Source organism: Camarhynchus parvulus, chromosome 14, assembly GCF_901933205.1.
Source record: "Camarhynchus parvulus chromosome 14, STF_HiC, whole genome shotgun sequence".
Lineage (NCBI taxonomy): Eukaryota > Metazoa > Chordata > Aves > Passeriformes > Thraupidae > Camarhynchus > Camarhynchus parvulus.
Genome location: NC_044584.1, coordinates 14,531,204 through 14,558,627, shown reverse-complemented (window position 1 = coordinate 14,558,627; position 27,424 = coordinate 14,531,204). Strand labels below are relative to the sequence as shown.

At 43.8% G+C, this 27,424-nt stretch overlaps 1 protein-coding gene across 1 annotated transcript; it reads left to right on the top strand.

Annotated features, from left to right (window-relative positions):
• Window positions 1–166: 166 nt before the first annotated feature.
• On the top strand, window positions 167–16,906 carry C14H16orf72 (chromosome 14 C16orf72 homolog). Its single transcript, XM_030958140.1, has 4 exons — window positions 167–568; window positions 1,309–1,389; window positions 5,403–5,678; window positions 13,492–16,906. Exons 1-4 carry the CDS (start codon window positions 349–351, stop codon window positions 13,734–13,736), a joined length of 822 nt encoding a protein of 273 aa, XP_030814000.1. The 5' UTR covers window positions 167–348; the 3' UTR covers window positions 13,737–16,906.
• Window positions 16,907–27,424: the final 10,518 nt, after the last annotated feature.

Here is a 27,424-nt window from a genome sequence, read left to right as displayed (position 1 = left end):
TGACGGCGTAACCAAACCTGCGTTAGCCCCGCCCCCCGGGGTGTCCCGCGTGACCGGCACGTAAACGGACCAATGAGCGCTGGGGATCCCGGACGGACCGGCGGTGCCGGGGCGGTGGTGGCCAATCGAGCGCTGTGGGCGGGACGGGCCGGCTGCGCGTTCCCAGGCGCCTCGGCCGGGCTCTCAGTGCGCTCGGGGCGGTGCCGGCGCTCGGAGTGTTTGGGTCCGGCGGAGCGACGGGCGGGCCCGGCATGGGGGTGAGGTAGGGCCGGCCCGGCGCACGGAACGAGCGCGGCCGGCTGTCGGGACTGGGTGTTCGCGGCGGTGGGACGCGGAGCCGGGCGGAGGATGGAGGACAAGAAGGAGGAGGGCGAGGCGGAGATCCAGGAGCACGGGCCTGAGCACTGGTTCAGCAAGTGGGAGCGGCAGTGCCTAGCTGAGGCCGAGCAGGAGGAGGCGCTGGCGCCGGAGCTGCAGGACGAGGCGGCGGCGCAGCCCGAGCACAAGCAGCAGAAGCTCTGGCACCTCTTTCAGAATTCGGCCACCGCCGTGGCGCAGCTCTACAAGGGTAAGCACGGTCAGGGGCTTGGGGAGGGCACAGCTGGGGCTGCTGGAGGCCGGTGGAGCCCGAGCGCAGTGGGCTCGGGGCCCGGCCCGTGGGGGGTGGGGGCGCCGAGCAGCCGCGGAGCCGCCGCGGTGGGGAGGTGCCCGCAGCGGTACAAAGGGGCCGAGGCGGCGGGAGGAGCGGCTGCCGGCCCGCGGCCGCCCTCGGAGACAGACGGGAAAACAAAATGGCGAGAGGGAGGGGAGCCGCGGTCGCGGCCCGGACAGCGCTCGGCGCGGCCTCCGGGGCGGCTCCAGCGCCGGCCCGGCCGCACCCCCTTCCCCGGCTGCCGGAGCGCTCGGGCCGGAGCGCGGCCGCGGGGCGTCGGGGCTCTCCGACGGGGGCCGCGCCGGGAGGCTCCGGGCGGCGGGGGCGAGCCCCGAGCGCCGGGGAGGGGGGGGGGGGCGGGAAGCCCGGCCCTGCCGGCGGCTCCCGACGCCCAGCCCCGGGAAGAGACTCCCGACAAAATGGCGAAGCGGGGCCGGGCTCATTGTGCGGCGGGGCCGGGGCGGGGGGCGGCCGGGCGCTCCCCGCCGCGCTGGGGGCACCGCGCCCGCTGCCCCGGCCGGGCCGCTGCCCGCCCGCCCCGCTCGGCCCCGATCCGGAGCTGCCTCCGGAAGGTGGAACAAAATGGCGAAACCTAACATGGCCGTTCGGAGCGGGTGACTCCAAAATAAACAGCGTGTGTCCTTCCCTCCCTGCAGACCGGGTGTGCCAGCAGCCGGGGCTCTCCCTCTGGGTCCCCTTCCAGAACGCCGCCACTGCGGTCACCAACCTCTACAAAGGTAAGGGGTTGCCCACCCGCTGCCCCGGCAGCCCTCTCCGCCGAGCCGGGCCCCACTCTGCCTCCTGCCCCGGCTTACTCATAAGTAGGGCCTGTTAATGTCTCTTATTCACCGTGATAAAATCTAGCCCGAGACTGCTTCCTGAATCTTGCAGGTTTTCCCTGGTCCACTTTAGCTGACGGTAGCTGAATCTTTTCTGTTGCCTCATGTCAATGACTCACAAACTTAAAATCTGTTTTACTTTAGGACCCTTGAAAAAGGGTGTCTTTAACATGTGTCTGTTTCTTGTGAATTCAAGGGAAGTTTACAATGGCTTATTAAACAGTACTGAAATTCCCTGCATTGTGTATATTTCATGGTGAATTAGATGTTGGGGTGTCAGTATAATGCCTTCTCTTTTGTGGTGAAGCGAAGTTGGGTTTAGTGTTCATAAAATTCTTCACACATGTTATGTGACAGAAACTTTTATCTTCTTGTGGCACTGAGGCTTCTTAAGTAAGCCTCACAGTTTATTTTAAGCACTAAAATGTCATTATGTCTGTGTTCAGCATGGCTGTAAGAAGGCAGTGTTAGCCAGAACTTTGATAGGAGTGTGCTTTGCATGTGGCTGTGCTTGAGTGCTGGTTTACTGGGTGTTTCTGAACTGTGCAGTTCTTTGCGTTGTCCTAGGAATTCTTGTCTGCAGAAGGCTCATTCAGTGGCTTTTACTTTATTTAAAAGGTTGTGCTAAAATGGTACATATAGTGAAGGCTGAAGTTGGCACATTGTGATTCCCATTGTTATTGCCTTCCATTCCAAGAAAGGGAAGTGCTTTAAAAAAAATTCCAATGTTGGTTTTTCTGGCTTATAGTTTTTTTTTTCCCTTGGTCTGTACAGCATTATCTGTAGTTCTGCCTCTGTGCTCCTTCATTTGCCTTCAGTTTTGTCGTTTTGGATTTGCTTTAAGCAGTTGAACTTGATGTGTTTGTGATGGGTGATCAGGTTTCTGACAGATGTGGACAGAGCGAGGAGGAAGTGTAGGTGCACAGCCCTCCCTGCCAGAGTCTTGCCTCCTGCAGAAGGTGCACTTGAATGCTGTGTGAATGTGTCAGGTCATGTGAAGGGGCAGCACCTGAGAGCAGGAAGGTGCTGGCCTGAGGGTGTGGGTCACTAGAACGTGTCTGGGGACAATAGTCATTTGAGAATGGTGCTAGAGTAGCAGCAGGTAATGTTAATAAATTGTGTGGAATAATTACAGTCTGTCTTTACAAACGGCATGGCTCTCCCTTACAGCATCTTTATTATGAAGACTTAGGCTGTTTATTTCTGGTTAAAATGTTAGATTGCTTCTGCTCTAGGCAAAATGAGCCTTTTTGTTGGCAGTGATGTGATTAACTGATGAGTAGGTGATAGGGGAAACTAGACTTTTAAGTTGGAAGCTGACTTTGGTCAGGTATAATGTAATACTTCAAAAAACAGCACCTGAAAGAAATGTTTTCTTCAAACAGATCTTAAAGTACCTGAGATACTCAGGAATGCCATCTTTCAATTTTCAGTTAACTTGTAGGTCAGTAGAAATTTGGTGATAACATGGTTAGAACCAGCTGAACACTGTCATATCTGACAAGTTGGAGTCTCTTACTGTGAGCTTGCTTTCCCTAGTGGTGAACATGGCTCTTGTTTTTCACATTCTCAGTACTGTTTGTTTTGGAGGACTCTGTCAAAATACTGGAGGAATACTTGGTGGGGTGAACTGAACACCACAAACTGCCTCTTGCCTTGTCAGCTGCTTTCTGATCTGATAAATACTTGGATTTTTGAGGCATTATCTTTTTAACAAGAGCAACCCGAGGAATGGTGCATAATGAGAATGCCATGATGTCTTGAATGTCAGCATTTCTTCTGAATATAGATTAGAAGTTTAATATCACACCACACTGATGGTCTTACATCCTGAGTTTCTGGTGCTGGTGATAGAGTGCATTCAAGGCACTTCATTATCTTGATTGCACTAAAAATGTGAAGCATGGCTTTGTAATGTAGGATTTAGAACTTAAGGCCACTGTGGAAAGTTCTTGGTATATGTTAGAATAAGACTTCTGAGCCTACAATTTGCCTTGTTTTTATTAAAAAAGCCCTGAATATTTTCTAATGTTGATTTTGACTTAGTAATTTCAGAATATATGCAGCTTGACTGCTTAGGTTTTGCTAGCTTAACTTTGTAAACAAAGTGGTTGTGGCTTTTACCATAAAAATCTAATGTACCCGGGGTAATGATGCTTGAAACTTCTCTGGGCTGCATCAGCAGTCAGTGTTTGACCTCATAGCTAGTTCACAGTTAGCACTTTGTAAAGCATTCTCATACACAAAGAAAGCAGGGTATTGACGTAAAGCCAGCCTCCAAGCCTCAGAAGGACACTCCTGGTATTTCAGGAAGTGATTAAAGGAGTATTTTCAGTTTCCAAGTTGGCTCCAGAGTGTTTGGGCAGCTTTTGCTGCCAGTGCATTGGAGGCCGGGCTGCTGTGCAGTATAAAATGGCAGGAGGAATAATCTGTCATGTTACCATTGCTTTCAGAGGAATTAGCATTTGTAAATGTAGCCTTTGGATTACAAAGTAGTTCACGCAGAATACTCTTAGAGCGGATACAAATAACAGGTTAAGTTACATTTGTTTACTTGTTTAATTTATACTGAGAAACTCCCAAGATTTAGCTCAGTTTGAGGTGGCTTTGGTCTGTTGTGTTAGGTTTGGAGTGCTGCTCTTTGGCAGTGTAGATCTCAGTGCTGTCTTTCATGGTCTGTGCAGTGGTGCCTTAGAATACAAGTCCAAGAATAACATTTAACAGTAGTACTTTTTGGGTTCTGGAGTGTGACAAAGCTACGTTAGATGTATATGTCATTGTTTGTAAACCAATATTTTGGGATAGCTGTTCAAAGAAATACCTTTATCTTCTGGCTTTTGCTGTGGGCTTCATTAATAAAACAAGACTATAAAATGCTGTTTAAATCAGCTTTGCCACGTGGAAAAAAATTCTGTGGAATTCAGGTAAACAAAATTGGAGTGGATATGTTCATGTCTTTTAAGGAGCAAGAGCAACATAAGAGTATGAAACTTTACATGAAACTGAAATAGGTGTTGTCAAAGCTCTGATGGCAAACCTGTGACGAACAAGATGAGCATAATTGTGTGGTGAACAGGGTTTGTCCCACCTGTTACTGTGGTTTGAAACTTACTCAAGCTGGTAGCCAGAAATACACTTCCCGAAGTTTGAAAGCAACTTAATACATTGGAGACACAGCTATAACTGATGTGCACAGGGGACTAGTTACATTAACAGAGAGGGAAATTGCATTTTGTAGTAGGATTTATTGTAAATTACATGTTTAAAACTTTTCTATATCAGAATTGCCATGGGATCCTAAATGGGGAAGGAAACTTTTTTAGTCTTTGTAAATGGTATGTTGGCTAATTGAAAGACATTGGAGACACTTGTGTTCTAACTAGTTTCAAAACTGTGGCCTGTGAAGTGCCTCTGCAGTTGAAATCCAGCTGAAAATAGAACTTGAAAGAAATTCTGAGTTTTCTGGCAGTTCCTTACCTGTCAGAATGAAAAAAAGCAGTTACTCCTTTCTTGTGTTGGGGCTTCCTGCTGTATTGATGCACTGTGTGTGTCTAAGTCTGTTGTCCATTGATTTCAGTATCTTCCTCAGTCTGACAAGCTCTAAGTGTGTTTTTAATGTAAATAAACAGTGCTGTGGTGTTGACCTGAAGTATAGTAAATGCTGTTTAAGTGGAGCTGGAGTTGCTGTTGACTATCTGACGTGTAAAGAGGATGGAATGTTTTGGCTAATATTCTCTTCAGGTTTAATGGAACTCCTCTTTGCTGCTGCAGCCACCTTGGTGCTGCCTTATGGAGTACTCGGTAGAAGATGTAGATACTTCTTCTTTCCCATGGTTGGCAGGAGGCCACATCTGTGCTGTGCTGTACATTGATGTGTAACACTAAGAGAACTTTTTTCTGTCCTCTTGCAGAGAGTGTGGATGCCCACCAGCGAAGCTTTGATTTAGGAATTCAGATTGGCTATCAGCGTCGGAATAAGGATGTGTTAGCCTGGGTTAAAAAACGCAGAAGAACTATTCGAAGAGAAGACTTAATCAGCTTCCTTTGTGGAAAAGTCCCTCCTCCAAGAAATTCTAGAGCTCCCCCAAGACTGACTGTAGTATCCCCTAACCGAGCTACTTCAACAGAAACTAGCTCATCTGTAGAGACTGATTTGCAACCCTTCCGTGAAGCCATAGCTCTGCATGGTAACTGTCACTTTTTCAATACTACTTGGTTAAAATTGGGTGGGGGTTCTTAAGGTGTATTTGGCATATCATAATGTGTCATGTGCCTGGTGATCCAGCTGAAGGTATCCCCTTCATTCTTTAAGGGAGCTTTTGCATGTATAAGGCATGTGTTGGCTGCTAAAAATTTGTATAGTTGAGTATTTTGAATGAAGAAAAGGTACTGAATAAAAATGAAATTTGGGTCTGTAATATTGCACAGCTGTGAACTCAGCGGTTGAGTTTCAAGTCTTGGTAGCGTTTTTGAAGCATGAAGAGACTTGGCATTCATAGCAATGGTAAAGTAAACAGAATTCTTGGAAAATGGCAATGCTATGCTAGCAACTAGTTAAATATTAAGATTTGACTACTAGCAAATTTTGGGGAGCTTAGGGAGGGAATTTGATGTCTGAGGCTTCTTTCTCTAGCTCTCTAGTACCTTTGTTAGGCACTAATGCAGTTCAGTATTCTACTTAAAGTACCCTGGAAAGGGTGTTTCAGTTACACATTTTTGAAATAATTGAGTCCTGTTCAGAACTTTGCTCTAGTTCACTTTCAGATTTACATGTCTTCCAGTGTCATACTGAATTGCCTTCCTTGCCACCACCAGCAATGTTGGGTGTATCTCTTTGCAGACATGACTATTCAGTAGCTTATTCTGTATTGGATTATGACTGAGTAGGTGATAGACAGATGTGCTTTAAATTGCTCTTGAGGTGAGATGAGGCAGTTCACCTCTGGGTTTTGTGCCTTCTAAAATTCAAAAGGGTAGCAGATATCTTGAGGTACAAACCCTAGACATTCTAAAAATGAAAATTAAGCTATCTAGAAGTGCAACCTAAATTAAAATTTTACTGTCTGGATATTCTCAGTGGGGGGAAGAATTGATGGGTTAATTAGAAGCCTGAATTCCTGAAAATGCAAATTTGGCTTCTGCTGTGCTGTGGTGGTTTTTAAAGATGCCCAGTCCAGACACTGTTACTGTCTAGGTGACAGCCATTTAAACCAAACATGCTTCCCTTCTCAGTCATGTTGGTTTTGGCAGTTTCCTGTCTCATACTGGAAGGAGGCTAGGGAATTCTGTGCACCACTGTTGCTTACTGAGTGTAGATAAAATTAATTTCATGAGAACAGCTGCAGAAGCTGGCTCTCACTGTGTTAAGCACTCTCGTAAAAATGCTTTTCTGAAAATATAGTTGAATCTGTGGAGTTGGATTAACTGTAAAGGCTCAGTCTCAGGTGAGAGGAAGCTTAGGTAGGCTCATTCAGCACAGTGAGCTCTCTGAGTAAACTCAGAGGCATTTTTATTGATAAAATGGCTCTTTTTGTGTCCATGTATCGCTTCCTAGCATCTGCTTTGTACAGAGGTGGTTTATGGAAGTCAGTTTCCATAGCATGAGGATCTGAACAATGATACATATAAAGTTTCCCATATTTCATAATATAATGCAGGGTCATGAGGAAGTTCTGTCCTCTGTAGTGGCACTGCAGGGACTCAAAATGTACTTTTCCCCTTCATCAGCTGGTTGACAAGATTACATGTCAGTCACCTTCTGGATTAGGTTCTCTTCATATCAGTTTCAATCTGGTCCTTGACACAAATGCTTTTGTGCTAATCCTTTAGTGACTAGGCTTGTATTGGGCCTCATAACTGTTTTTAGGTTGTTGCCTACAATATTTGCATTACTCCAGCTTCTCCCCCTTTTTTTTTTTCTTCAAGGAAGTTGTGATTAAGCAATCTCATGAACTCATTTCCTATTTATTGTAGGGCTTCTCAAAACTATGTTTTGATTTTGAAAGCTGCTAAGGATCTTTAGGTGTGTGTAAATTGTCCTCATTAGGCCTGTGCTTATCATAATTTTTGGCACATTGTTGGAAAGTGCTGCTTCTAAGTATCATGAGGGAGCATGAGAACCTGGTGATAGTGAGGAGCAGTCCAGCACAGAGGTTTTGAGAGGAGTTTCCAACTGGCATGTAAAGGTGGGAGGCTGTTTTGTGCTGGTTGGCTTCCTTATGGGAATAGAGTATTTCTTTATTGAACATGTGGATGAGTTGAATTGAATTTGAGGGATAATGCTAAAACTTTGCTGCTTGCAGCAAGACCTCTTTTAGTAAAGCAGGAAAAAGTATGAATAGCCTGTGGCACCAAGTAAAGCTCCGTGGAAGCAGAGCTGGTGCATTGACTTCTCAGAAATAGGTACTAATATATGTTAAAGATCATGGCATTACAGCTTGCTGATATTCCCCTTTGGTGGTGGAAAATACCTCTTTTTTCATCATGTAGCCCCTAAGCTCATCTGAAAATTTTGACAGAAGCAGTGGTAACAAAATAGCTAATAATTCAGTATTTCCTGGAACATCAAACAAAATTCTAGCTGTATGCCCTAGACTAAAGCATTAGAGATTAGCATCCTTTAGGCATCAATACAGTCTTTAAACTGTATGCTTCATCTGAAAAGAAATATCTTAAAACTGAATTTTTGTCTCCAGCCCTGTAACCTCTGACCTATATTTTGTCTCTGTAAGATGGTTAACAGTTCTTTGGGCAGGATATTGACCCAGAATTTAATCTTGTGATAGTGATTATCAAGTCTTTGTACTACAAGAAAACTTGAGAGCAGAACAGCAGAGAAGAACCTGTTATAGTAGCTAAAAGGAAAATTATCATGGCAAAAAATCAGGCATGAGAATGTTTAAGATGTGATCTCCCTTTTCTTTTAAGTCCATGGCAGCTATGCTCTGCAGTTGTTACTGAAATCTTGAGTGTTACTTAGTGAGAAGGAGGCTTTGGAACCTTACTCTTGAGAGAGTGAACTTTGGTAAACAACATATTTTCCCTTATTATCAGCTTTTCACTGTTAGCATGCTGATAGGTAACCTTGAAATAAAGCATGGCTGGTGACTTGAACTGTGAATATTTGAAAAGAAGTTCAAGCCTTTTAGAAAAGCTGAGTAGTTATCTCAAGGTAATACATGATGTTTTACTCTTGAGTGCTAGTGCAGTTTTCTGAAACTTTAATGAAACATCAGTCTAATGCTTGGTGTTTTAAGATGTGGTAGTAGATAATACCTTTATTGTCCAACATCTCAATTACAGAGTTGGGTTTTTAACTTCCATTAGTCCCTGAAATGTCATTGCAGCCAGGGAAAGTATGGATGTGTCTTCACCTACTCTCTGGATGTGTATTGACATTTCCAGTTCTGTAGGAGATGGGTTTCAAATGACAGAATTACATCAATCTGAGCTAACAGTACAAGACTCCCAAACACTGCCACGTGCTCAGCCACGTTGTGCCTGGCTGTAGCTGCTGTACCAAGGGTGGTGCACAGCCTGTGTCCTTCACTGTGCCATGTGCTCTGTGTTTCACACACTGTCCTCCCAGCAAAATGGGAGAAAATGCTGTGATTTCAGGAGGGGCAAGAAGCAAGCTTGGAAAGGTAATGTTGACATGCATTTGACTTGAGCATTCTTAATCAAAAATTAGGTGAATTTGGGAAAAAATAGGGCAGCAGTACAGTGAGAGAGCATTAGTTCTTCTTCTCCTTAGCTTTAATGTTGATGTATATAATTTGTGATTTGGTCTCTGTGGGGTAGGGAGAGCACTTGCACATAGAAGTTTGTGTGACCTGGCCCCTTAAGAGTCTGAATTTCCACTAGGCTTTCATATTTGCTTCTCAGAATATTAAAGTGCAGTTTAAAACAGGAGCACTTAGCAGAGTGGAGAAGCTGCAGTTGGTAAAAGAGGGGATGGGAGAACAGAGTTCAGATTGGTCTGACACAGGTTAATTTAAAGGTTGTGTGTATATATATCTGTGATGGAATTGTGTATTGGTATGTGCTGCTAAAACTTGCTCTTTAAGCCGGTATTATGGAAGGGTGAATATGACAGAAGAGTGACAAGGATCTCTCTGCATGCCATTTTGTATTTATCTGGGGTTATTAACTAATTCCTGCTTTAGTCACACTACCTAAGCATGAATGTTCCTTTTGATACTTCCTGATTAAAACTTCTAGAAACAATAGTTAGTACTATGTGAAACAGTAGCTACCCAGTATATTATGCTGTGATAGTGACCTGAGTAAGTTGTACATGGGTATGATTGTAGTGCAGATGAAACAGCATTACAGTTTGTTAGGCCAGTAGTGATAAACTTGCTAATTTTGAGTTGACAGTTTTAAGTATTTTGTAATCCATGAAACATATTTTCAGTCAAGCATTCTAATATCCTGATAGTTTTGGAGTGTACTTAGTTATAAATTGAGTAATATTGATCACAGCTCCTTCTAATAGTACTGTAAGACCTTCTAAAATATAATTCTTTGTAAAATCATTGTCTATGAAATGTCAGTTTGTTGATGAAAGATACGACAGGAATGAAAATGTACTAGGTACTGCAAAATGTTTGAGATCTGCCTTCCACTTCAAACCTTTCCAATTCAAAAAGGGGTCAGATCCATGTGGGCCTTCTTAAAGTCCTCCAAGAATTAAGGAGATGTCCCTGGTAGAAAGGAGTGGGAAACTTCAGAGGTGGGTGTGAGATTGTGGGAAAAATAAAGCCACTTCAGCAGCTCTTTGGATCTCTGTCCTGTTGTATGGACAAAATCTGTCCTTTTGTATGGACAAAAGTGGTGTGCCTGTGATTAAGGCCATATTAATCACAATACAGAAATTTGAGGTTGGGAAGTGGTGTTTGCTGACAGCCATGTCATCTTACCACTTCCTAGTGTCAGTTACTGCTTTAAATGCTTTGGGAAGAGCTCTGAGTCTGCTGAAAGCTTAAACTGAGAGTAGTTCACAGTAAATGGTTTTTCTGAGATTTCCTCTGCCATGCCACAGCTTCCCAGTGAAAAACTTATCTCTTTTCCCTGTTGACTAAAAGTGGATTTTTTTGAGCATTGCAGGTTGTTCTGAGAGATGTTGGTTCCGTGTAGTGGCATCTTGATATTTGAATATATATCTTGAGTTTGCTTTGACTTTTCCATGTTAGCTCAATTAGCCAATCCTAATGTGCAAATCCAAACTGTGATCTGAGTGTTTCATTTGGCACTTTTGCCCTTCTGGATGGATGGGCAGTGCTGTGTAATGTGGTTCACTGCCAGGAGCTGAGGCTGTCAGTCTGTCAGTGTACCCAGCCATGACTTACTGGTACTAAATACCCGTGTGAGATGCAAGATTAACCTGTAGCTCAAAGCCCATGCTGTGATGCAATAGCCTTTTATTCTGATCTCTAGGAATTAATTCAAAGCTACTCTCCTGCCTTAGACACTAAGTTGACTTAAAGATTTTAACTTTTAATTATCTCCTGAAGGTTGTTTTTATATTTAAATGTACAGTGATTCAGCATTACCTAAATACTGGGAAGTCAGTGACTGCTTTAGGCATTGCTTGTGAACTTTGGCAGTCTGGTTTAGAATATGCTGCAGTGTGCTACAGATACATCTTTTAACTGTATCAACTATTTTAAAGAATGCTTATTACTTGAAAAGGCTCCACTTAAAAGCATAGTTGTTGAGTGGTGCCAAAAAATGTCTTTTGACATCACAGGCCAGTTTTGGAGTTTATTTAGAGTAATTTTTCTGCCCTTACTTGGGCACTAGATGTAGTAAAAAGATGTCATGATAAAATGAATTACTATGTTGCTCCTTTGGTATGAGTTGTATAACAGTAAATGACTGATAAGTCATGTAAATTGTTGACTCTTAAGTGTAAGTAATGACACTGAACTTGTGTGGTCACAGCAGTTTTGCTTGGAATAGGGGTGTGGGGGGAAATCTCTACAATCAGTTTGGATTGAAAAAATGTCACTTGTATGCTGTCAGATTTTTTCCAGTTTAAATGTACAGGATGAATTAATGTTTTTTCTGATGTATGTCATGCCAGTTGAAATTAAACTACTGATGTCTTTGAATTGTGAAGTGATTTGTTACCTGCCCAAACTGTGTATGTTAGTAGTTTATCCAGGATATGGTATCTGAATTGGCTTTTTCTCATACATTTGTCATCAAGTTAGCTGCGTTACTTTATTTGGTGGATGCATGGGAAATTATTTTCCTAATGGTTTTGAATTTAATCTTGACCTTAATCCTGGGAATACTGTCACAAACCTAATTTCTGAGTTATCTTTACACTAAAACAGCTTCTTCTGTTTAAATACTTTCTGCCATTGTGAATGAGCAATGATTTTCCTACTAATAAAATCTGCAGGGTGCCTCTTGGAGTTCAGACCATGCTTCTGGGCCCTGTTTGAACACCACTTGGAGCTGTAAGCAAAAGCCCTAAGAAAGAATCAATGATTAGCATCTGTGTCTACTGGTTGTTGTGTAATGCCAGATCTCTGTAGTGAAGTATTTCCTGTGCTGTTACAAGTTGGAAGCTTTAAATGATCATTCAGTAATGTTCAGTGGAGTGAAGTTGGTTGGGCTGCTCCATCCTGACTTGTGTATCAGCCTGCCATTGCTGCAGATGGCTTTTAGACTTCAGCTTCTACCTGAGTTTCTGGTGACTGATATTGTAGTTCTGGCAATCCTATCTTCCTAGAGCCTCTGAAGTTGCCTATTTGGCCTGCCAGCAGGATTGGGTTGGGTTTTGTTAGGATTGACTTGTCAGTCGTTGGTTTTTGGCTGCTCATTTGACAGTACATGGAGATGGGAATTAGTGCATGACCAAGGTTTATGATGGCTGGACAGTGCTATGAAATATTTGAGACTGGAGAAGGGAGCTCTAGGATTTTGAAGGTTACTGAGAGAGGAATCTTCCTGGACAGTTCAACATTTCCTTGTTCTTATTGTTAGAAAAGATGCGGATCTATCCTTATCTTTCCTAGGGCCACCAGATGTTTCTGTACTCTTCTACTAATACTCAGGTTTGGAAGTTATGATAGTAAAGATGTTTGTCTTATCTCTGAGCTCCTGTGTATCTCCAAATACAGCCTGGATTTGAAATTGGGAAGAGTAGTTTGACTTTTGTGTATTAGTCCTTACTAAATTTATGTTTTAGAATGTCTCACTTTTGCAAAATTGTCATGTTACAGAAGGCAGAGGTTAAATTAGTATGAAAGTTCATGGTTGTCTTTTTATGGCCTTTTTTCTACAATAAATAAACTTCAGTTTGAATTAAATACTATTAATCTGAATACAAACCAAAGTACTTGCAGGGTACCTGTGACAGTGATTTGCATCAGAACTGTTGATAACAAATTTTGGGTGATTGCCGTGTGGTTTTCCTTGCTTGTTCTTTAAGTGCATTTCTGAATTTAATAATACTAATGTGTTGGCTGTTAGTGTTAGCCATGAAATAAAAGCTTGTATTTATGAACTAGTTGTGGTGTACACCTGTGTGAGACCTGCTGCCATGCTGCAGTTTCCTTCAGGGAGTGAAAGGGAGCAGGGTGGTGGTGTTGACACAAGACCAGGTCAGTTCAACTCAAGTCCTTGGCAGGGCTGTGTAACTCTTGGTCCAGTGTGAAGCCTTTAAATTGAGATTATCTGCTCTCAAGTATGGCCCTGTTTTGAATAGCATGTCAGGCCTATGGAGTTTGTTTGCCAGAGTGTGCTGTTACATCCTGATGTATAAGCTCACTTTTACCATCATAAAAAGCATTTCTGGTAACTACTGGATTATTGCACAGGCTGAAAGCTCAGAAGGTGTGCTCTGGACTGGAAGTGGTACAAATAGCAGGGTGAAGTGTCTTTAAGGTCTCGGTGGAATGGGGCTGAGTACAAGCCTGTGTGGCACACGTGGGGACTGAATTGTCTGTGCTGTCTGACTGAAGCCCTTTTTCTCTCTCTCCCCAGGTCTTAGTGGTGCAATGGCTAGTATAAGTGTTCGCTCGAGTACCCCAGGCTCGCCTACTCACGTGAGCAGTGGCTCCAATGCTAGTCGAAGGAGAAATGGACTCCATGATGTTGATTTGAACACTTTCATATCAGAAGAAATGGCACTCCACTTGGACAATGGTGGAACTAGAAAGCGTACCTCAGCCCAGTGTGGCGATGTCATTACAGACTCACCAACTCATAAACGCAACAGAATGATCTAAACTGCAAAAATTTCAAACCCACCATGCTGCTTGAAAGCCACTTGATCCTCAGAGTACTATTGAAAAGGAAACATGAGGCCATCTTTCCATATTCACTGTTTAAGACAAAGAATTCAATAAATGCCATAAAGGAAATTTTAGATATTACATTAGATGCCTCTTGTAACTGCGGCTTTCTTAAACTATATTCTTAGCAGAGGACATCAGATATTGTGTAGTAGTTAGCAAGATCATCATAGGTGAACATGTATCTGTTCCAAGGCTAAAAGTGACCTTACTTGTATTATTAAAGGGAAAGGAAATTTCAGATGTTTATTTGGCTATAGAATTTTTTTTTTTTTTTGTCCTTTATTTCCTGCTTTGAGTATTTGCTTAAACAGTATTGCCAGTTTGACTGAAATTGTCTACAACATGACTTGGCATCTTTGTCAAAACTGCAGGCTTCCATTTTTGCAGCACTGTACCATGCACCTAGTTTCTGTATAGTAACAGTGTGCAAGTTATAAATATTGGACTGTACCCTTTTTAGTTTTAAAAGCAGTTGATAATTCTGGTGATTGTGTGATAATGTAAAGAGGTGCTATGATGGTCATGCAATTAATACTTAATATTGAATCAATACAAGGATCTTTATTGGATTCACTTTGTGTGTTCTAGTGCTCTGAAGTAGCAATATTAAACTTTTCCCCAATTAACTTCATAGGCTTTTAAATCAGTTTGAGAAAATATATGTACTTATTGGTATTATCCTTGTGGTAATCATACACAGTGCAGACTGCACCAGTGCTGACCTAAATTTAGAGAAAAATGTCCTGTAATTGGAAAATAGGCTTTTCTGTTCAGTATTAGTGAAGGGTAGGTTTTGTGTACACCCATATCCTATTTTACATTTCTTGTGAAGTAATTGCCCATTGCTGGGGAGGGGTGGGAGGAGAGGGAATGTGGGGAATAGTTGGAAAAGGGGTGTGTTCTAACAAGTAAGACTTCTGGTCACATGTGGAAACTTGGACTAACTTAAACAAGATCCTGTGATGCCATCCCCTTCAGGAGGGAGTGACATGCAGGTTCTGTGAAGTGCTAAGAAAATAATTTAAAACTGGAAGTTGATTATAAAACTCTGGATAAACATGCTGTAAGCATGAATTAAAAAGGATAAATGGCTTTCTTTTTGTGTTTAGCTTACATTCATAGGATTGAACTCTGGCTGCCGTAACTTAAGCATAGTCTACAACTGAACTAGAGATCAAGACTGATCTGCTGCAAATCTGTTTCTGAATGGGGAAGGACAGATGTCAGTCTCAGAGTGTCCTGACTATTTTTATACGTAGAGGGAGGAAGTCTTCGGTGGAGAGCTCTGGCTTTAGGGCCTCTAAATCTCTGCCTTGGAAAGGGACAACACAGGAAGAATAAGAAAAATGGAGAGCTCCAACCCTGCATGTTGGGAAAGGGGTATTTAGAGAGGTGGTATGCATGCTTTAACTGGAAGCATAGGTTGATCCTGGGATTAAATGTAGTTATGCTAGATTCCCAGTAAGAATTGTGGTTTCTGGCGAAGTTAAGGCACCTTGAGCTCCATGTTAATACACAGCTCTTCAAGACTTTTGCTTACGTGCTTGTAGAGTCAGATCTCTTTTGTATTATCTTTGCTGTTTGAAGCAGACTTCACTGTAGGTTTGCCCTTTTTACCCTCTCATCGATGTCTGTAGTCAAGGCAAGACAGCAATGCTGTGTGAGATACTCAAGGCTCTCTACTTGAGCCCGATTTCCTTGCCTTGTGGTGCTTCCATCACATTTCTTTACACCCAAGAGCCCTTGAAGATGTCAGTAGTTGCACAGTACTGTAGCAAGAGGCTCTGTAGTTCATGGACAGCTGTCAGAAGTGTCCAAAGTGCTAAGAACTGCTCCAACCCCCACCTGTGTTACATGGCTGAACTTGCACATCACTTGAAGACTCAGTATACATTAATTTCAGTTACTGCTATTAACTACAATTCATAAGGTTTAGTTTATGTAAGATGTTAATACTGCATAAAGCTAGTTTCTTTTGGAGACTGCATTTTCAGCAAAGATTTTGAAGATGGTATCTGAATATACATTAGTATTTATTAGACTATTGGCAGAGGGATTTTTCTGTTCTAAAAGAAAGATGGAGTCCTGAACAGAAAGGACAGGTGTGAGAACCATTCTTCAGCTCTTCTGTTTATTTTTTAACTGGCTTGTACAAGTAAGATGCTTATGCTCTGCAACTTCTAACACACTTTATTCTTGATGTGGTAAAGATGACATCGTACTGGTATCAGTCCTGCACGCAGGGACTGAACTGTAGCAGTGCTGCTGGTCTAGCCCAAATACAGAGCCTGTTCAAATTACTTCTCCCCTTTCTTGCCATGAAATAAATCTTGTTGATGCTCTGAAGCATTAATTCAGTCTATTACCATCTAAAACTAAATTTGTCTGGCTTCTTAATTAATTTGTGCCATTTTTCTTTGAAAGAAAGCAGACTTTGATATTAAACTGGTTGCATTAATGTTTTTTTTCTGCTTGTACCTTAAATATTTGGCAACTTTTGATTGTTTTTCATTTAGCCCCAACTGTTGTTTGCTCTTTGACCTCTGCCAGAGTGATCAAAAATGCATGTATTCACCTGATAAACACAGGAGAACAGGTTGTCTCTGAAAAAAAAAATAAAAAGAAGTCTAGTACCTGTTGCTTTGAAGACTATTTCTTCTGCCAGTGTAGAAAACTGATGTTCTGGAAATAGCTTTCAGCTATATCCAAACTGTAGCTCCTGGAGCCAGAAGTGAGTTGGTTTTCAGTAGGGAACGCTGACTGGAGAACTGTTTAGTTTGGTACAAATGGTGCTTACTTTTGCTTACTTTCTCCTCTGACTTGTGCAGTTGCCCGGTCTCTTCTCCGTGTACATCCAATCTAACCTGAATGTGCGGCAGTTACATAAAGTACATCCTGCACTGAAGCTACTGAGCTTGGCTTGCTTATTAATGAAGTAAGTTTTAAATGTTCAATTGAAATCTATATTACAATAAAGTCATGCAAAAATGATTTTGGTTGAAATTGAAGTCCTGCAGTTAAACTTACTTTCAAATGTGGTTTACCCAGCTGGAGTAATAGAAACTCTAAGTCATAATAAACCTAATAAAAAAAAATACAACTAATCAGGCTGCTTCGTAATTCTTTGAAGTTTCTGAATAATACAGTCCAATAATGCCAGACAAGATGTGATTAGTGTGAGCTGACAGGCTGCCTTGGTTGTGCAGATCAGGACTTCCCTTCAATGCACTTTGGTGTAGCTTACACACAGGGTTTTGTTTTGTCTCCTTTGGACTAATGATGGTACAGAAAATTGGGGTGTACTACATCTGTTCAAGATGTTCTGCAGACTTCAGCATCACTAATACTTAAAAGAAGCATCTTAAAGAGATTTAAGTGGCATAGTTTAGGAAGTTAAGTGGTGTTGACTTCAATAGTAGAGCTTTCCAGTCTTTTGCAACAGACTCTTTGGACTTAAGTGAAATCAGGTGCTTTAATTAGCAGCATTTCCTGCTTCATGTGAGTGTCCCTAAACCTGCAAACTATTTCCCACTTGCTTTATCAGCAGGTTTTAGAATTCCATTATGAAGGAAAGCTTTATTTCATAGAGGCTTTCAAGTTTAAAAAGTATCTTTTTAATTAACGTTAACATTTTTTCACTTACTTAGCCACCGAAATGTTCCAACAGGAATTTAGAAAGATTCTTAAATGGCTTCTAAATCCCAGCATCTTTCAATTATTAGCCTGGAGCTAAGTAATCCTTTGGCAGAGATGAGGAATGCAGGCCTGGTGTGTTCTGTGGGGCTCTCTGGCCCAGGTGGGGCTGATGTGGCTGTGTGGGGTGGCCACAGGGCCCTGTGGGTGCTCCTGCCAGAGCCTCTGGTTGTGCAAGGGCAGGGCCCTGGCACTCCTTGTGTGAGCAGGGGGCTTCTGGGGAGAGATGGAGCCTGGGCAGTTCCCCCAGAGCCCTGAGTCAGCAGCGGTGCTGTCTGCTGCCCTGCTCCACTGGGCCCCTCTCAGACTGTCCAAAAGGGTAACACACACACATGGGCTGTAGTGAATAAACCAACCAGGGTCCCTCCTGTGCAACCGGCAAGCGTCACCTGCCTCTGGGGGTTCTTGTAAAAGAGATGGAAGCCAGATGTTCCTCAGTGGGTAGTGAGACTGCAACATTTCCCGTGAGACTTGGGCTGGTGGTGCTGCTGTCCCAGCAGGGACCAGGACTGTGGAACACCAGGACTGTTCATTGGCCACAGGGATGTGAGAGGGGGAGCACACAAGGTACCAGGATCTCCTTGGAGTCTGCTGTGAGCCCTTTGGGCAGACACTGCCTTGTAGAAAATCTTACAGTTCAGTATTAAATGCATTGATCAGCTGGTTAAAACAGCACATAAATACTGTTAAATTAATCATGCTTTGTAATATCTCACTGTTCTATCAGATTTATTTTAGGGTGAGATTGTCTCTGGGTGCTACAGAACAGCAAGCCGGGCATGAAGGGCAATCCTGGGGTCCCTGTTGGTGTTGTCATGGTGTAACAATGTTTCATGTTAGAAAAACTCACAATGCTTTTCCAACTCTGAAACTCAAGCCACAGGAATTTTTTTTGGTACCTTGAACGCCTGGTGTGTTTTTTATAAAACATCAAAGCACAGGATACAAAATGTTTGCATTTAAAGTAGGTATGCTCAGGACCTTGTTCTGTTTCTACTGGAGTTCTGAGAGGGCCACGTCCAGCTCCTGCCCGTGCAGCCCTGTGTACCTGTGCTCACAGAACAGGCCAGTGCTGCCCAGTCCAGAGGTTAGTTTGTTCTTTTCCTGGGCATGTCCATTTTTATATTGCTGTTCAAACCTAGCTTTCTTGTTTTGAATTCCTTGAGTACCATCTATAATATGTATAGAGATCAAGATGGGGAGAAAATACCAAATTCTGCTGTTGAAGTGAGTAATTACTTGATCTCATGTAATTAATAACTCATGGTCTCTAGTGTTACCACTCTGCAAGATTATGGTCTCTACATCACTTTCAAACCACAAAAATCTGTGCATCTTTGGTATGCTTTAGGCCAGTCTTATGGCTGTTTTTAAAAAAACACCTGCTGTGCTTTTTTGAGTATATTTCAAAGCTCTGGGGAGACAGCTTTGCCATAAGTTTGCAAGAGTGATATTGCTATATCTATTTCATAGAGTACAGCTGAAGATAACTAATGCTGGCTTCAACAAAAGAGTTCTAATGCCTGTTTTCCTATTCTCTCTGAAAGCCCCAACAAAAAGCAATACATGGTTTATGCTTAGAGGTGACTAAACTCAGCTGAGGGGAACCATCTTCTAGAGACTTGCATTGAATGCCCTGCCAGTAATCCTACTGTTTATTCTACTGAGGGAACTATAATTTGTATTTTTGCTTTCATCTCTAAGCTTTTCTGCTGAAAAAGCTCACTCAGTGAAACCTGATTTTTTTCCTGGCTACATTTAAATTACTTCCTGTGAAAGAGCATCTGTGATCTCCCATGGGGTAGGCAGGCTTTTTTCCTCTCCCTGAAGAAACTGTTGTCCTTAATGTGAATCACTGAAGATGTGTGTCTTGCTGCTAAAAGGAATTTTAAAGTCTTTGATTTAAGTGATTGTGGTTTCCAGAGCAGGAATGTGCTGAAGATACACTGAGTGTTGTAGCTGCAGAGCCTTGTGTGCTTCCAGATGACAGTGCAGGAATTCAGCTCATTTGGAGTCTGAGATTATTAATTAAAACCTGATTTGTCTGCAACTGCTTGCCCTATAACAGCTTCTGAAGTAGTCTTGCCAGAATTCAGAATTCCTTAGGCCTAGATGCATATCCCAAAATATGAGCAGTTCATCTGTCCTGTGTAGAAATTTTCCAGAAAAATGGGTTCAACATATTTAAATCCCAATAACTAGGTCTTCAATCCCTTCAACACAAGACCTAAGAGTTCCTTCAGAGTAAGTTTCCAGGTTAACTTGATCTTTCCTGATTGACCCATGAGCCTTGTCTGCATCTGGTTTTCTTCCTCCCGTGTGTGACCATACCCAAGAAGCTTCTCCCTGTGCTGAGAACAGCCTGTCTGAAGGTCCACGTGGTTCTGGTAAGTGCTTTTACATAATTTGTGGTGGTTTTTCCAAGTTAACATAATCTTGGATTGCCTGCAGGCTGTGAGGCTTCCACCCCTGAAGATACTGCAGACTCCATCCTGTTCTTGGACCTGCTTTGGGCAGAGATTGGAGCAGGTAACCTCCCAGGCTCGCTTTCCACCTGAATTAATCTAAGATTTGCTCTGTCCTGACCTTCTCAACACAGTTTTATCTGTGAGGGGGTAAAAGGCACTGCTGTCCTTGCTGCCAAGCCATACCTGCTGCTCAAAACACTGACCACTGGCAAAGAACAGATGAATTTTCCTTTCCTATAAGGCACATGCTCCTCTGGAAACTTAAAGGTTGTCATCAAAACTGCAACTCCTAAAGTACAGGTAGCCCTTCCAAGCAGAAACCAATCCCAGATTTGACTATGTGGATTTCTTGTCTCCATCTTGCACATTTCATGAGTTTGAAGGAAGTGGGTGGATTTGGGCTGGATTGTGAAGGTGGAGGTGTGTGCTGAGTTTGTGTCACCTGATGGAACCATCACCTGCAAAGGAAGGAGAGCATCTGCCAGACCCTGGTTTTGATAAAGGCATAAAAATGCCTTTTTCTGAGGGCTGAAATTCCAATTAAGTTTCTCAGGGGTTCTGTATTAAGGCCAAGCCTCCTCATTCATGTTTTGGCAGGTTGGCAACTAATACAGTGAACTGAGGAGTGAAACATCGCATATGTTGGATTCCGTTAATGTGAGTTCTGATGTGATTTGGTACAGGGGAAAGGGGAGAACACTGAGGATTAGATACATAATCAGTTAAGGCTTTAAGTGTTATGTCAGTTTCTTCTATGACTTATTGAGAGACCCTAGCCCTGAACTTAATACCTGTTAGAACTTTCTACTTACTGGACAGTGTCTCAGAAAAGCACCAAGTGAGCTGCTGGCTTCTTGAAATTGTTTTACATAAACCTGGGATGTTGCCTGAAAAGTAGACCCCAGATTAGTTATTCTGTTTCAGCCTGAAGTCTCCAGAAATTCAGATTTTTGGAAGTTGTTGCAATGCCTGAGTGAGCCCAAAGTATGCACAGATGGTCAGCAGGAGATGCTGAAAATCAGAAGGAATAAGTGATGTGCAAGAGGTGGTACAGGAGCCTTGGAAGGTGAAGGGAATTTTCCTGTGGGCTCTCATTGCCCTCAGACGCAATAGCTCTGGGCTTTTGGGTAGGTTTGTATTCCTGCTGGCCTGGTTCAGCATTGGCTGTAGTTGTCAATGGATGGCTTTGTTCACTTCAAAAAGTCATTTTTACAGTGATCCACATGCAGTATTACTTGGAGCTATGCAAAGCCAAGTGGCCTAAGTTCCAAAATAAAGCCCTGATGCAATAGTATGGAGGGGAATCCTTCCTCCTTTTTAAGCCTGTGGCTTTGCTTCGTGGTTTAGGCTCAGTGAAGGCATCTCTGTGTCACAGGGGATTTCATGGGAGTGATGCTGATGCTTTAAAATATCTCCCAAGTTTTTTAAAGCAATGCAAAGAGCCCTTGGGATTATTTAGATGCTATGCCTGGTCCCTTTACCCCTTTGAAAACCAGTCCTTCAGCAAACAAAAATAATTCCTCAGGTGATTCTTGCCAGCGATTTTGCAATGTTCTTTGTGAAACAAAATGCCCAGAGTCAAGTAACAAGTGCTGTGCTCACAAGCAAGCAGGTGATGGCTCTAAAAAATGCTGATCTGCAGTTGCTGCACTGAGAATCTCATTGCTCTGAGAAAGAAATCCCCAAACTGCTCTGACCACAAAAATGAAGGTTTGGTCTGAAGAATGTGCAGCCGCGTGTCAGCTGTCCAGGGCCTGTGGTGCAGGGCAAGATGGCAGCAGAGCTCCTGCCAGGAGAAAGCACAAAGCACCAGGAGCTCTGCTCTGCTGCCTTTCCAACCTGCCTGGCAAGCACTGGAGTAGGTGTGAGTAAGGATTTCCTGAAGGAATACAAAAACACCCCACCAGGGGCCATCACCTTGAACTCGCCCTTTCAAGTGTTATCTATAAATAGGGTTCCCCAGAGCAATCCAGCTGGCACCCTCTAGTCAAGCTCATCGTGATCTCAGATAAAACTATCAAGTGGAGCCAGATCTTCAGCTGCTTGATGGAGCATTGCCAATTTCCACTGCTTGGGAATGAATTGGAGGAGCTTCTTCCCATGCTGGAGCCTCACAGGAAAGGAGAGGGGTGAACCTGCCAGTGGTGGCTGTGCTGCAGCTCACTGATCTTTGCAGGGTGCAGGTAGAGAGGAGGAGGTGAGAATCCTCTCCAGGATTACAGAGATCTCGTGTTCCATAAGTCCATGTGGTGGTGGAGCCCCTGGTGTTTTTTTGGACTCTCACTCTGGAGCATGCCCATAATGTAGCAGCGACCCAGCTACTGTGTCAATATTTTTAAAAAACAGCCTTTGCCCCATATTATCAAGCAGAGAAAAGGCAACCCAAGGTGGTGGAGGGAGTGGTATGGGCAACCCAAGGTGTGGGGAGGGAGTTCTGGCTCTCCCAGGTCTGGAGTTTGGCTTCTTTTATTTTAGTCCAGATTTTCTTCTGGAATGTGGCATCCAGCAGGTTGTGCCAAGAGATGCTCTGCCCTGTGTGATGGCAGGGCTGCATCCCTCCCCTGTGGGTTTGCTTCCCTGTGCCTTTGCCTGTTCCTCTGACTGGTGGGGAATCAACTCTTTTTTTAGCTGAAGAACACCTAAGATTATCAGATGAACAGAACTGTGCAACAGAAAATATTGAATTTACTAGCTGTATTTGTATCCTTAGAAGCACAGTGTGCTGTCATCTTGCCTTTATAAAGATCAAAATCCATCCTGACAGCCTGCTTTGCCTACTTTCTCTGTGGCTGAAGGCAACTTTGCAGGCCCTTGGAGCTGAAACTGTCACTTTTTGTTAATCCTGTGTGTTTTCTTGTGTTTAAACTTCCAAATATATCAGTAGAGCTGGTGTAACCTCCATAATCATGACTTTATTATACAAGACTTGTGAATATCTAGCCCGAAGTTAACTCTTCTCAGACAGTAGTGACATGGGTGACAAGGTGGCCAAGATGCTTTTCAGGTGATGTGGTAAAACCTGTGGCACTGCCCAGCCCAGCAGGGTGAGGCTCAGGCTGGTGCCTTGGCTGCTGCAGGGAGATGCATGAGGCAGTGGATGGAGTGATGCTTTCCCACTCCTGCTACTTGTATCTCATTGTGGTTTTAATTTGTAGACATATTTTGTCCATTATCTGCCACAGTGACATTTAATCCATGTGGAAAAGTCCAGGCTTAGCATTTCACTTCATGAAGCTTGTAATACATTGCAAGTTAAACAACATTATTTGCTCTCTTTTCTTCTCTCTCAAGTTTGCTTCCACACAGGATGTGCTCAAGAAATGCAAGATGGAAAAAGAAAATCAATAGTCATTGATGCTAAAATATTAATGTTTCTTCAGAATGAGGGGTGGAATAGAGTGAACTCCCAGGAGTTCAGGACAGCCCTGACTGCAGCACTGCAGAGTTTGCAAAGAGCATTGGAGAGCAGCATGGGTAGGGAAAGAAGAGTCTGGTGTGAGCTGACTTTTGTGGATTCTCTGGCACCTTGCAGAGTGAGGTGGGCGCTGTGCAGTGTGCCAGGGAGGGAATGGTACCCAGCATTGCCTGCTACCCTGTGCTCCTGGAAAAATCCCAACAGGGTGTGACTGCTCCTGGGTGGATGCCACAGGAATGGCCCAGCACTGTCCCACGCAGCCATGGCCCCCTGTGTGCCCTGGCCAGGGCTGTGCTCCTGCCCTGGGTCTGTCCTCTTGGCTGGGTACTGAGGAACCATCAGGGACCTGGGAACAGTGCACCGGTACTGAAAGGAGTACAGTTGTTGTGAGGTGTGGGTATGGCTTGGAACGGATTACACAGAGAAACAGGCCAAGGTTTCCCCATGCTGAGGGTGTCCTCCCTCCCCAGTGGTTCAGCCCTCCCAGTTACCCCTTCACAGCAGGTTTGTTGCCATTTCTGTGCCAGAAAAGTGTGTTGGTGAGAGAAAAAAGCAGTGTCTGTGATCTTTGCAGCTGCCTGGCAGATCTGGCTCTGTCCTTGCCGTGAGGGGATCTGACCCCTCGGTTCCCAGCCTCCAGAAACTCTGCATTCACATCGTGCTCCTTTTGCTCAGGTTTCCAGAGGAGTTTCTTTTTAGATGGAAGCCTTCAGATGGGATTTATGTGAAACCCCATCAGGTGTGGGCAGGTTTGGGTTTCCCAGCCCATTCCTTGGGTGCTGCTGCCATCTAGGGTGTGAGGTGGCAGAGCCTCGGTGCTGGCAGCCACGGCCTTATCGCACTGTCCACGACCTTATCACACTGTCCCACAGCTTAATCACACTGTCCACGGCCTTATCACACCGTCCACGGCCTTATCACACTGTCCCACAGCCTTATCACACTGTCCCAAGCTTTATCACACTGTCCCCAGCCTGCTCTGCAGGGTTTGCTCTGGGGCTCATGGCAGCCAGGCCAGGGCCCACTGCCGCTGCCAGGGCCGAGCCACGTTTGGGGTTAACGTGCTCATAGCACCTTACTAGGAGGTGTTATTCCACAAAAAGCTGTGCAAATGCAGAGGAGCAGAGTTCTGAGGTGGCACTGTGGTGTGGGGACACAGAGGTTTGGTTCCTGGTGTGGCCATGAGCTCCCTGGTGCTGCAGGTGCAGTGACACTACTGGGGCTGAGGAGCCCTGGGCTCAGGCCAGGTCTTGCCCTTGGCTGGACAGGTTGGCTTGGCTGTTTTTTGGAGGAGTGCTGTTTAAAGGAGTGCTGTTTAAAGGACTGCTGTTTAAAGGACTGCTGTTTAGAGGTCCCTGTGCAGACTGCCAGGGTGTGTGGAAGGAGTCAGAGATGGCTGTGGTGACTCTGAGCTGAAGCCCCTCTGAAGCAGACTTGGGCAGTACTGCCCCCTTTGTTTTTGTGTCAAACACGCCTGCTCTGCCAACCCAACAAGTTTTTACACACACTTAGAGAGAATGTGAGCCAAAGCCAGGCTGGCTGCTGCCCAGCCTGAGGGGCACAGGGAGGGAACAGATGTTCACTCCAAACCAAAATCATTCCTGAGCTTGAATCTGCACTAATGGCTCTGGCCCTGCATCAAGGACTTCAAAGCAAAAGGAATATTTTTTTAATAGTTCCAGCCCAGGTGTAACTGAAATCTCATTTTACAGGCTATTTCCACAGACTGCACGTTTGTGAAGCCCTGGAAACAGAACTCACTTTTCTGCAGCAAACTGGAGCCTGGCTGAGTGTGCCGATGTCACCTGGATTTTCCCTGAGCTTACCTTGGTGAGGTAAAGCTCTGAGCTCAAATTCCTGGCTAAATAAATTTACATATGGCATGAAATCCCTCCCATCTGTCCTGGAGGCAGGTGAGGGGCTGCCAGGACTGTTTGCCACCCTTGGGATGGATGAAACAGGCACTGAGTAGTGCAGACCAATAGCTCTGCTGTATTATTGTGACCCTCCTGATGGAAGGAATGGCCATGGAGATGCCTGTGGACTTCAGAACGGGAGACATGGCTGCCACAAACAAGCAAGTATATTTTTTTAAACTGTTTTTTTTTTATTTTTAACCATTTCTATAAGTAGAACCAAAGCTGTGGATCTGCATCTTATTCTGGCAAATCGTTTCCCCCTTGTGCCCCCCTGTGGTACCTCCTCACTCTGCTTTCACTCAGCAATATCTCGTCTTTTCTGTCATTCTTCCCTTTCCTCACATCCTCTAATGTTTTCATTGTTTTAAGTAAATCTATGTTGAAATTATCTGTATAGTCCATAGTGTCCAGTTGTGAGACAAAGTCCACCAAAGGGCCAGCAGGAATTTGGTGTTTTCATCTCAGTGGCAGCTATGCTTTGTTCCAGGTTTCCTATTGATTCTGATGAATTTCAGCAACTTAGAGCACAGATTCTGACCTATTTTTCATGTGCTGTGGCTGTAGAATGAAGTATGGATCAGATTTTAGAAGATCTATAATTTCAAATGCTTTGACCTGTTCTTTTGGGAAGCCTTATAAAGTTATTAATCCATTCAGGTAACTTTCCCTCCTCCATTTCCTACAAATCGATTCTTTACACAGCTACTACAACATTTTGCTCTTTTGATGTAAGTGTAGCATTGATCAAACCTTAGAGTGTGCTCAGGAGTGGAGACATGATTTAAAACATGCAAAATAATACTGGGGTGAGCATGTCTGTGGCTTGTAGTGCTGTGGTGGGGCAGATTTAGAGCTACTTGGTTTTACACCAAGGCTTTGGGACTCACTATTTACTCGCCTTCAATAAATATTAGTAAATGCCAGTATTTACTTAACTGACTTGCTACACTATTTTGTTTGGTTTTTTTTTTTTTTTTTTACTTTTTCATGTTTTAAAATTATGTGATGTTGAAAGAAAGTATTCTTCCCTTTGAAAGAAAGCAGAAGACTGCACACCAAGGAGCACTTCAGTTCCCTGAATTTTCTTTTGGGTAGCCTCTGTTTTTCCCTTACCTTTGGAAGTACATGGCAGAAATTACTCATTGTTGTAACCCTGAGTTTTTTCCTCATTTTTAAAGGCTTCTTGGACATTTTCTCCCTCTCTGAAACACTCTTTGGAGTCCTGTGGGGCTGGTGGGAAGGTGATTCAGTTCCTAGATAAATGTTGAGCTGGCACTTTTTAATGTATGAGGGGTTTAGATCCATCTCAAATGAGTACATTTAAAGCTGTATTGATCTCAGTGTGCTTGGGACTTGACTTTTTTTCTTATTTGTTAATATGAATGTAGCTGTTGGAGATAGCTGCTCAGTTTAAGTATTACAGATGGACCAAAATCCAGCAGTGACTCAGAGTGCAATTAAATGCTTTCTACTTTTGGGTGTTTAGAGATTTCAGAGGCTGCTAGCAATGTGTTATGCAAGCAATTTGGTTATCACAAGTATTATACATTGTATCTTTATTTATAGAGTTATATCATACCTTGAAGTGATGCTTTTGGGCCACAAAACAAGAGAAGTGGAGCTTCACTGAGGAGGCTTTCTGGATGGGGACTGTGAGGGATGGTGGTGTCCCTGCAGTGGTGACACTGAATATCAGCAGAGAGAAAAGCAGCTTGTTAGGTACAGGCATCAGCCACAGCTAGGAATTTCAGGAGAGACCTTTAGTGTCATAAATGGCTTTAAAGTCATTGATTAATTAATGTGTGTGTCCCACAGAAAGGAAACCTTCAGCAGCTTCCTTAGCGGCCATGCAGAGCTTGGGGCAGAGCTGTGGAGTGGATTTGCCCCAGAGCCTGTGCTGGGTCTGCCCTGTGTGATGTGGAGCCACAGCAGGAGCCTCAGGTGCAGAGGATGTGCCCACCTGGAGTGTCATGGTGTGTGTCACCTCCTGAAGGATGGCTCCATCCCCCCCAGGGCTAACCTGGCTGGTGCCCTGCATAGGAGGGGACACCCACACTTACAGCACATGAACCAGCTCTAGCTGTAGCTCAGCTGCTGCTGCTTCAGGCCAGGAGACCCCAAACC

Excerpts from the sequence above, each read along its gene's own strand:
- C14H16orf72 (XM_030958140.1), top strand. The coding sequence starts at position 349 with ATGGAGGACAAGAAGGAGGAGGGCGAGGCGGAGATCCAGGAGCACGGG. Across the intron at positions 569-1,308 it reads CGTGGCGCAGCTCTACAAGG|ACCGGGTGTGCCAGCAGCCG; the intron begins GTAAGCACGGTC and ends CCCTCCCTGCAG. Across the intron at positions 5,679-13,491 it reads TGAAGCCATAGCTCTGCATG|GTCTTAGTGGTGCAATGGCT; the intron begins GTAACTGTCACT and ends CTCTCTCCCCAG.